At 29.4% G+C, this 10,734-nt stretch overlaps 1 protein-coding gene across 1 annotated transcript; it reads right to left on the bottom strand.

The window, feature by feature from the left end:
* Positions 1-1,081: 1,081 nt before the first annotated feature.
* On the bottom strand, positions 1,082-10,531 carry LOC141536385 (homeobox protein E60). The gene is made up of 3 exons (XM_074256864.1): positions 10,528-10,531; positions 4,187-4,192; positions 1,082-2,107 (listed from the first exon to the last, which is right to left on the bottom strand). The coding sequence occupies exons 1-3, from the start codon at positions 10,529-10,531 to the stop codon at positions 1,752-1,754; spliced, it is 366 nt and encodes a 121-aa protein (XP_074112965.1). The 3' UTR covers positions 1,082-1,751.
* Between the last annotated feature and the right edge of the window lie 203 nt (positions 10,532-10,734).

Genomic DNA, 10,734 nt, shown 5'->3' with positions numbered 1-10,734 from the left:
CGGAGAATAATAGGAGAAAAAAGAGAAAAGAGAGACAAAAGTCGGACCTAAGAGCAGCGGTGTGTTATGGTATATATTTTCTCATATTATACTATCTGTTGGTGGCTGACAGAAACACCGCGACAGACAGAAGCGCGAGGCTGTCACACCCGTTGCGATCCTAATCTGACAAGGACATATTGAACGGGAGTATTGGGTATATTATTATACATAGACCAGTACGTAGTGTCTTATATGTTATAGCTCACCTACTCACCTTTTGTTTTATATTTATGTTTCAATCGATTGTCCTTCTCTCAAAGTCTCCGAGTTCTGCTGATACCATATCACAGTATGTATTTGATATTGTATAATTTATTTGCTCTACACACTGGGCTTCTACTTGCGACCAACATTAATTATTACTCAACAGCTCAGGACATTTCCATACATTCGGACGGTCTTTCAACCCCTCAAGATTTCTATCGTCAATTTGTTTTTATATTAATATTTATTTTATTTTTTAGAGATTTTATTTAATGTCAAAATATTAAACTTAATTTTTTAATTATTTTTTTTTATAATAATAATAAATAATTAAATTTTTTTTTTTTAATTTTAATGTGAATTAAAAATTATTTAATGACTTATTATTGATCCTTTAGCTAAAGGATAAAAGATAAGAGAAAATTACTGAGGTCCTTTTTTTTAAAAAATTAAATTTCCTGAAAAAAAAAAAAAAAAAAATATCTCATAATTTTTTCGTATCTACAAAATTTAATCCAAAATTCTGAAATTTTATAGAGAAATTGCTATCAAAAATTTTTTTTAATTTAAAAAAAACATTTATTATTATTAAAAATATTAGATTAATGATAATAATAAAAATTAAATATTAAATACACTAACTGTAAAAATTTTATAAATAAAAATATGTATAAGGATTAAATAAATACAAAAAAAAAAAATTACCAAATAAATCTTGGGAATAATTAATTTAATTTATATATGTTAAATAATCTTACATACAAATGGTTGTCCAACACATTAAATAACTTGTTTTTTTTTTTTAAATTAAATAACTCAAAATTTATAATTCATAATTCATAATTTACAGTTGATTAAATAAATTTATTCGAATATATAGACCCAAGGCATAAAATAAATAATAACGTAAAATTTACTCAATTTTTATACCAATAATTTTATTATTATTTTTGTCTTCAAACAGTCTATAGGTAACACTTAAAAACTATCGGGTATTTACAAGTCGGTAATTTTCATTTGGATCACATTTACATTCATTCATTCATTTCTCAATATATATATTTATATTTTCATATTTACCATTTTAATAATTATAATTAACATTTCTTTAAATTTAATCTCTATTGCACACTCTGCAATCTCTATCAATTTATTTTACATATTTTTCAATAATAATAATAAAAATAATAATAACAGAAAAAATTAATAAAAATAAATTTATTAATTAATATCTGTAAAAAGATGGAAAAAAAAATGGCACGTGATAATTTAATTAATTATTTATCGGTTTAATTAATTTTTAAATAATTTAAAATTTTCGGGGAAGCGCATGTACTTGTACTTTCAACTATACACAATAATAATTAATTAATTAATTAATTAATAAATACAGAAATTAATTAAAACAATAATTTAAAATTTAAAATTACCAAAACGGAAAAATTTGTACATGTGACACTTAAAATTAATAATTAATAATAAAAAATTAATTAAAGGACTTATAGTCACTTGGCCTGGAGCTCGGCGGCCTGTTCCTCTTCCTCCTTGCTGAGAGGAACGGTCGAGTGATTGTAGAGCCCCTGGGCCATCAGCTGGAGCGCGAGGGGGTTCTTCTGGCCGCTGGCCTTTTTGATTTTCGCGCGCTTGTTCTGGAACCAGATTTTTATCTGCGCTTCGTTGAGCCCCAGGTCGCGGGAGAGCTGCTGGCGTCTACGCTCGGTAAGGTACCGGTTCTCCGCGAACTCCCGCTTCAGCCTCGCCAACTGCTCCCCGCTGAAGGCCGTTCGCGGTCGCTTTTCCTCGGGAGTGTTCCCCGTGGGTCGGACTTCGTTTGTTCTTTTCACTCTTCTTGTTCGCGGACCTGGAGAAAATTAAATTAGGGTTTTTGGGTTAGAAGGTGGAGAAAAAATTTTATAATTTAATTTTTGAGATGTAAAATTGGGATTTTTGAAAAAAATTTGATGGATTTTTGGTTTTTTTATGATAATTTAGAGAATTTTTAAAATGATGGCTATCACAAATTTTTTCTAAGCCCAATATTTACAAAATTCTAGCTATAATGATACTAACTATTACGATTTTTGATCATTACATTTTTTATTTCAGCCATAACTCAGATAATTTTGGACAAATTGGATCAAATACGGTGTCATTGGAAAGAAGATCAAATTTTTTACAATTTTTTATTCTTTCAAAATTTTTTTAAGCCCAAAATTCACAAAGTTATAACCAAAATTCTGTCTATAGTAAAACTATCATAATTTTTAATCATTATATTTTTGATTTCACCAAAAACTCAGCTAATTTTCAACATAATTGGATTAAATATGACATTATTGGAAACAGGATGGAATTTTCTACAACTTTTGACTCTTATAAAATTTTAGGGTCGAATATTTCCAAAGTAATTTTCAAAAATGTAAGTATAATAAAATAAACTCTCAATTTGATCAATTTTGACAAAAATAAAAATGAAAGCTAATTTATTTGTCAATCCGCCGTCCACTTTCGCACTTCCTACCTCAATTCACGCCCCTCTAAATGATAAATTAATTCGTCAAAAAAACGTAGCCAGTAAAAGGCCAAATATATCTTATCATTATTATCATTCATGAGCCTGAGACGTATAAAGTGTATAAAGTGAATCTTTATAAGGATTTAAATATTGTCTTGACAGATCGTGGGCATAAACAAGCAATACCCACTTAATAATACTTATAACTAGTGTATATATATATATATATATATATATATATATATATATATATATATATATATATATATATATATATATAAAAGTTATGTGTAAGGAATGATTAATGACCGCCTGACACTTATCCATTTCTTCAGACACCATTTTGAGCTGAGGTCAAATCAATATACCGGAGAGTGAAAAGCTGGCAAATTTTTAACTTGTTTATACCGATCGCAAACAAACAAATGTATGAATGTATAAATGTATGTAATGAGCGGGAACAAGTTGAGGATAATTACTGGAGTTACGCACCCCAGCTCAGAATTTAAGCCGTCTCAGTCTCGAAGATTGGAAACCCAACGCGAGGAAGGGTGCCTCGAAACCAATAACGTCAAGACGTTTGTCCGTTGCTTTCTAACGACTGACGGATCTTGCATACCAAAGACTCTAGACTCTACCACTCTAGTCGACTGCATTTGCTATTACTGGTACTATTGTTATTACTTTACGTCTCATCTCGTCTCCGACCACTAATTTCATTACTAAGTTAGACGTAACTACGTCACGAGTGACAAATTACTTTGAAAAATTTTTAAATTTTACTTTAGAGAAAAATCTAGTTGTCTTGAAATAATTAAAAATTGAGTTTTTTGGAAAAATCAAAAATTCATTTTTTGGACGAATCAAAAGTTCTAATTTTTTTAAATGCCAAAAATTTACTTTTTTAAGGATTAAAGATGGAATTGTAATGGAAAAATTAATGAAACAAACCAAAAGTTAATTTTTTGAACAAATCAAAAGATTATTTTTTTTGAATATGTCAAAAATTAATTTTTTTAAGGAATTGTAGGTGAATTTTGATGGAAAAAATCAAAAATCCAAATTTAAGAAGAATTTGTAGATAAATCTTGAAGTAAGATTCAAAAAAAAATTTTTTGAACCGAACAAATCAATTGTTTTGGAGAAATTAAGATTGACTTTAACAGAAAAATTAAAAACTAATTTTCTTTGAACAAATTAAAAAATCTCTTTTTTTTTTTTTAAATTGGAAATTAATTTTTTTTTAATGATTAGACTTTATTTTTTAATAAAGTAAAAAAATTCACCTTTGTTAACAAGAATTTATTTTCAAACAAATCGAAAACTAAAAATTAAAAATTATATTTAAATAAAACTTAGCCAAAAATGATTTGTAGAAATCATTGAGTTGATCCATAATTTGAGCAATTGAGTTATTGTACTTACTTCGTCCTGGAACAAAAAAAATTTTATTAATACAAAACCAACATTATAATAAATAAAATTAAAAATTTTTGGGTTGATCTCAAAAAAAAATATTTTTTTCCTAGATTAGGTTTAGGATTAATTAATTAATTACCTTAAAAAAAAAAAAAAAAAAAAAAAATAATAATAATAATAATAATAATAATAATAATAATAAAATCTCTGAAAAGTAATTAACTAAAATAAGGTCCAATTAATTAGCAAAGTTTTAGGAAAATAAAATCCGGGCCGTGTTTAATTATTGAATTAACAGAGACATTTATAAGTTTATTTTTGGGTGGAGGGCCAGCTATAAGCTATAATGATTATTATGAGGTAAAAATGAGCGGTGGAGTTTGGCTGATCAAAGCGGCCTTTATTAGCCTATTAGAGGCGTAGAAACAACTCATAAAAGTATAAATTGAATTCCCGTTTAGTGCTGGCAGAGTCTCCTTGCTAATCACCGGTCTCTAGAGCGAATCGCCGGAAAAAAGCCAAACAAAGCGAACAGAAACCAAAAGATCCATGATCCATGATCCATGATCCATCCGGCTAAAAATAACTAATACAACATTTTAAAAATAAACGAGCTAAATGATTCGCACGGTCGAATGACGCCTGGGCAGTTCATTAGTTCATTAGCCTGACCCCGACCCGACCTCCGATCTCGGAATATTTTTTTTTGACCATCGACCAGCCTATCGATTACTCAAACTCGCCTATCCATTCAATAGATTTATAATGTCATATTTAAATATAAAAATATATTTTTTATATTTAAATTGTCGATTTAAATTAATCGCAGGGAAGTTTACATACCGAGTTGACGTTAAATAATAAATAAATACTTCAAGATGCTTTATTATTACAAGCTCTTGATCCGCGTGTTGGATAAATAAACATTTAAACTTCCTTCCGTTGGGAAAACACGTGGTATTTAATTCTTGAATTATTGTTTAGGCGAATAGAGCTAATATCATACGGGTGAAAGGTAACGGTCGGAAAAAATTTATTTTACTCGGGACAAATTGCACCTGATATTATTTTTTGAACATTTTTATTTATTGCAATTGATAAGTAGTACACTTCTGCATACCCGCAGGTTTCTGATTATTAATGACTGGGGGGGGTTTGTGATTAATTGATTGTAGTTGATAATAATAAGGATCACAGTTAAAATAATTAAATACTCCATAAAAATAGTATTTGCATACTGTACTATTGAATTTGCTGATAATTTTGAGAATTTTTGAGATTATTGGGTATAATGGGATATTTTTTTTGAAGAAAATTCAATTCTCTACCACTTTTAAATTTTATAAAATTTTTCTAATGGAGCTGTCATAATTTTTTATCACGATATTTTTGATTTTAATGATAACTTAGCTAATTTTCAACATAATTGGATCAAATATGACATTATTGGAAAGAAGATCAAATTTTCTACAACTTTTGACTCTTATAAATTTTTTCCAAGCCCAATATTTACAAAGTTATACTTAAAATTCTATCTATAATAAAATTATCATGATTTTTGATCAATATATTTTTGATTTTGGCGATAACTCAGTTAATTTTAAACATAATTGGATTAAATATGACATTATTGGATAGAGTATTAAATTTTCTACACTTTTTGATTCTCAAAAAATTTTTCCAAAATTTCCCTGTGCAAAAAAAAAAAATTTCCAATTAAAATTCTCAAATTTCCTCATCATATTTCTGCAATGAGATATTAAAATACGGTTCTAAAAATAGTCTTAATCTAAATTCCAGTTTGCGATTGTCATTGTAGCCCTCCGAGACATTAAAAAATTGTGATTTGAGTAGCGTTATGAATGACAACATAATAATAACGGTGATAGGCTTATTAGCCAGTATCATGATTACACATGAGGCAGCAGACATCACCCAATAAGTCAGAGCTTCTCCATATCAGCTCTGAAGTAAGTAATTCAAGCAATAACTCGGGATGATTCGTACATACTTGGTATCAGTGTTCACAGTCGGTGGTCCCGTTGACGAAACAATGAATTTACTTCATAAATCTCAATTCTGTCCTGCCCACCGCCCAATTAAAAATGATCTTCGAGGCGACCACCCTGGCTGCTATCTGGTGTATTATATCCGAGACATTTGCTTACCAGGAGTAAAAGTAGAAGTAGAAGTTATTATTCCTTTCTGCTCCCGCTAGTAGCCAGTCGCTATTCTCTGTTCTCTACAATGCTCTCTCTAATACCAAAAGGACACTAAGTTTTGTATAATCAGTACAAAACGGTCCAGTCAGCTGGACTGGACGGATTCTGGGGACAGGACCGTTACCCGAAATTTTGATAATCACTAGCTGAATCTCTATATTATATATTATGTATCTTGTGAAACTTATGAATAGAATCCGAACTAATGGACTCGATTAGCCGCTTGGCTCCGATCCGACAATTATTATCATGATCGAGATGATCCAAGCCGTGATTACAAAGACCAGTAGTCCAGAAGTACAAGATCTACTGCGTAGATTCATTATGGCTCTGATTCATTATACCAAGTTCATTTTAATATATTAATACTCTAATTAATAGCTCAATTTCCACCTCGGTTTTTTGGGATTCGGGAATAGGAATTCGCAATCACTTGGGATATAACAGCCATTCCCATATCGGGTGGCCCCAAAATCTGAACGAATGTCGGGCCATGTCAGGCCTGAATAAAATTAGCGCCAAGTATAAATATTTAATTTAAATATTTTAACTTTGCAGATAGCGAGCTGAGACAGAGATGGTGAGTGTGTGAGGGTGATCGGAATTAAGAGATCTGCTGGCAAGAGGTTTGATTGGGATATTTGAGATTGGAGAGTCGTTTTTAGGAAATTTTAGAGATTTTTGGGAATTGCTGGTGTAATTTAGTTTGAAGAAGTATCATTGGAAAGATAATCAAATTTTCTTCAACTTTTGACTGTTATAAAATTTTTTCTAAGGCATATTTTCAAATATTTACTAAGTTAAATTTTATCTATAATAAAACTATCAAAATTTTTTATTATACTTCTCTAAAAATCGTAAAATAAAAATCCTCTATTCACTTGCATCAATAAATTTTCTTTTACAAATCACCAATATAATAATAATAATAATTAAGCTGTCTTATATCGATGGATATTTATCATGTTAAAGCCGATGCTCTCTATATTATAGTTTAATAATGATATATCTATAATAATAGTTCGCGTGAGTTTGTTGATAGGTTTAACAAGTTGTCAGACTCATCATGCTCATAACACATACATACACAGCACACAGCAGACCTTGCAAGCTAAGCTACTGAACTTGCCATATGTTGTTCCAATGCAAAAAAAAAAAAAAAAAAAAAAAAAAAAATCAATTTTTCTGGGCCGGAATTCGAAAGTCAGAATTTTTCTTCATCCTCCAGCATGTAATTATTGTAATTATACATTTTCGATATATCGATAATTAAATTATAAATTAAAAAAAATATTTTGTATATTGATACAATACTTAGTTTTTATTCAATATTTAGAATTATTTGCGTGTCAAAGAGCAATTATCCGGACTAAAACCACAACGAGGCTGCTGGGCCCCGGGGGGCTGACATTTTCTCTTCGGCTTCTCTTACTCTTACTTTTATTGTTATAATTATTATTATTATTCACCATTTTGAGAATAAAAGTCCAATTTTTGACAAAAGATTTTTCGGGCTAAAAGAAAGGTCGGTAATTATTTATTTTTACTCTGACAACCATGCAAATTTTTTCAATTGATTTATTTTTCGGTAATTATTGTTATTATTTATGGCCTTTTTTCGTAATTGATAACGCGGCTTAAGAACTGTTAATTTTTATTTAAGTTCTCGAGTGTAGAGTGTCGAGTGCATGAGGGTACACGGATATTAAGCAAGTCCGCGGCTGAGCACCGCTACGGCCACACAAACGGCAAGCAGTGGCTCCAATTAAGCGGGCAACATTAATTTCTTAACCCACCCGGACGAAAATATTTGTACTACAGCCACACACAATTTAAACTATCGTAGATACTGTACAAATTTATTTACACGTCATTTTGTTATTTTTTATTCCAATAATAATAAGTATTAATTTTTGGGAAATTTTTAAAATTAGTACAAAGCTTTTTATGACTTATTATTTATACTCTGGCTGAAGGATAAAGATTCTTTTAAATTAACATAAATTATTTTTTTAATTTGATAGAAAGTAATTTTAAATACTTAAAAAAAAAAAAAAAAAAAATTAATATTTTTTTTTTTTATTCTACAGCTAGCAATTTTTAAGAAATTACCTTTTATCTTGTTAAATATTCACATTTTTAAAGATATAAGCTCATCCCGATGTTATACTCATCAAGAACTTTCATTTAAGTACCCACATCAATTTTTCATATATTTTATATATTTATATATATATGTATATATGAAAAATATACGAAAATGCATGTGGGTACTCAAATGAAAGCTCTCGATGAGTGTAACATCGGGATGAGCTTATATTTTTGGAAAAGTCAATATTTAAAAAATTATTATTAAAATTAAATTAAAAAATTTAATACTTAAAATTACAGTTGAATTTTTGTTACTGCGAGAAATTTCTGCTAGTAATTAATAAATAAACAATATTAGTAAGAGTGTAAAAAGGCGAAATGTTTGAGTCGATTAAACTGTCTACGGTAGCAGTTTTATGGAGATTGGATTCTTGAGCCAGAAAATATTATTAAGAGATCTTAGCGGGCTCACAATGAAAGTTAATAAAAATAATTTAAAGTGGTGTTTGAAAAAAAAAAAAAAAAAAAAGTTTAAGTGGAAAATATGTTGGATGAGAGATGACGCGAATGATTCTCTAACGGCGGACAAAGAGCTAGGAATTTATTTTAAGGGAGGTCAAGCCGGGCACCCTGTCACATTATCGCGATGCCCGACGAAATATCTTAACTTTGAGAATCGCATTAAGCGCTGGAACTTTACAACATATGTATATTTATGTATAAATATATAATACTGTATGTTGGAATATGGAAACGCATGGAGGCTTGCGTGGCAGCATAACGATGCAGAAACATAATATTAACTTATCGGTACGTCACAAGTTATATAGATATTTTTATTATTTTTTTTCTTTATGGCTCCCCGGAATGCGACAACGTGGATACGACGTGAATGGCTAATCGCCGATAACCACACATGCTGTTTTGTGTTTAATTATTGTTATTATCATTTTTATTTATTCATTCATTCGTTTTATTGAGGCTTACTCGCGGATTTTATTTTAAGTTATTTTACTGAGACGCTTTTAAGTTTTAGAAAAATTTTTATTCTAGTCTCACTAGCAAATTTATTTGTGGAATTTTAAAATCTAAATTCTGGGTTCAATTTTTCAAATTATGGTCCATTTTTTTTTTAAATTAAATTTTCTACAAATAAAGTCATCAATTTTATTTATATTTCTTATCCTTTTAATTAATTAAAATAAATTTTAATTAATTATGCAATTTTAAAATTTCGAAAAAAAAAATTTCAAAACAAATAGACATTGAACCTAATAAATTTAAACCAAAAATAAACGACGTGTGTTCCAGTCCATATATTTTTGAAGGCATAATAGCAGCTATTAGAGACGTAAACTAACCCGTAATAGACGACAGAGGATTCATAAGAAGAAAACGAGGAATAGAAACAGAGGAAGGGGATATGGATGTAACTCGTTTGCGGTACTCGGCAATTATTAGGTAGTATCTCCTATCTCAAGCCGGAAATCGCTTAATTTCAAGCGCTTGCTCATGAGGCTAGACCAGCTCCATTAAAGTCAGACTTCATTTTTCAGTCTAAGTGATAAGTGCTCAATTATAAATAACTATCTTATGTCACATGCTTATGAAATAACATCTCCATAAATCCACGGAAAATTTTCTTCTAAAAATTTATTCTCGAACTTTTTTTTTTTTTTTTTTTTTTTTTTTTTTATGTGTAATAAAGTGAACGAGCACCTTGTGTTGCGACACACCCAATAAGAGTGATAAGTACTTTTCGATTTGTCGAGTGTCAGAAGCGGTGAAAAATTTATCTAAAAGTCCGATTGCGGTAAATAATATAATGTGTGGAGGAATTTAGCAATAACCCAGTTGTTTGCTAATTTATGGCTTGTCGGAGCGTAAAAAGAGAGAGAGTGAGAGAGAGATAGCAGATAGCTCGCTATGTTGTAGATAATAATATGAGAAGTTCCTTAAGTATCACGTGTTATCTATAAGCAGTTATTAAAAATTAAAAATTAAAAAACTATAGCTCACCTCACCTCGACTTACCCATAATACGGTGGTGTGGCTTTTTTGTCAGAAATACGATACGTCAAAAACAGGATTTAAGTTTAACATATAAGTTAATCTCTTATATACGATCATGTATCTTCCTTCGGCTCTATCCAATGCTAGTATTAATTTTATATTGTAGTGTATACCTTTTGAGTTATACTATGACCCTCTTACTGTTATATATTATGTATCGTATAGATT

Source organism: Cotesia typhae, unplaced genomic scaffold (genome assembly GCF_013202065.1).
Source record: "Cotesia typhae breed Kobodo isofemale line unplaced genomic scaffold, CoteBio_Ctyphae scaffold_152, whole genome shotgun sequence".
Classification (NCBI taxonomy): domain Eukaryota; kingdom Metazoa; phylum Arthropoda; class Insecta; order Hymenoptera; family Braconidae; genus Cotesia; species Cotesia typhae.
This window is presented reverse-complemented; position numbering and strand designations above follow the sequence as displayed.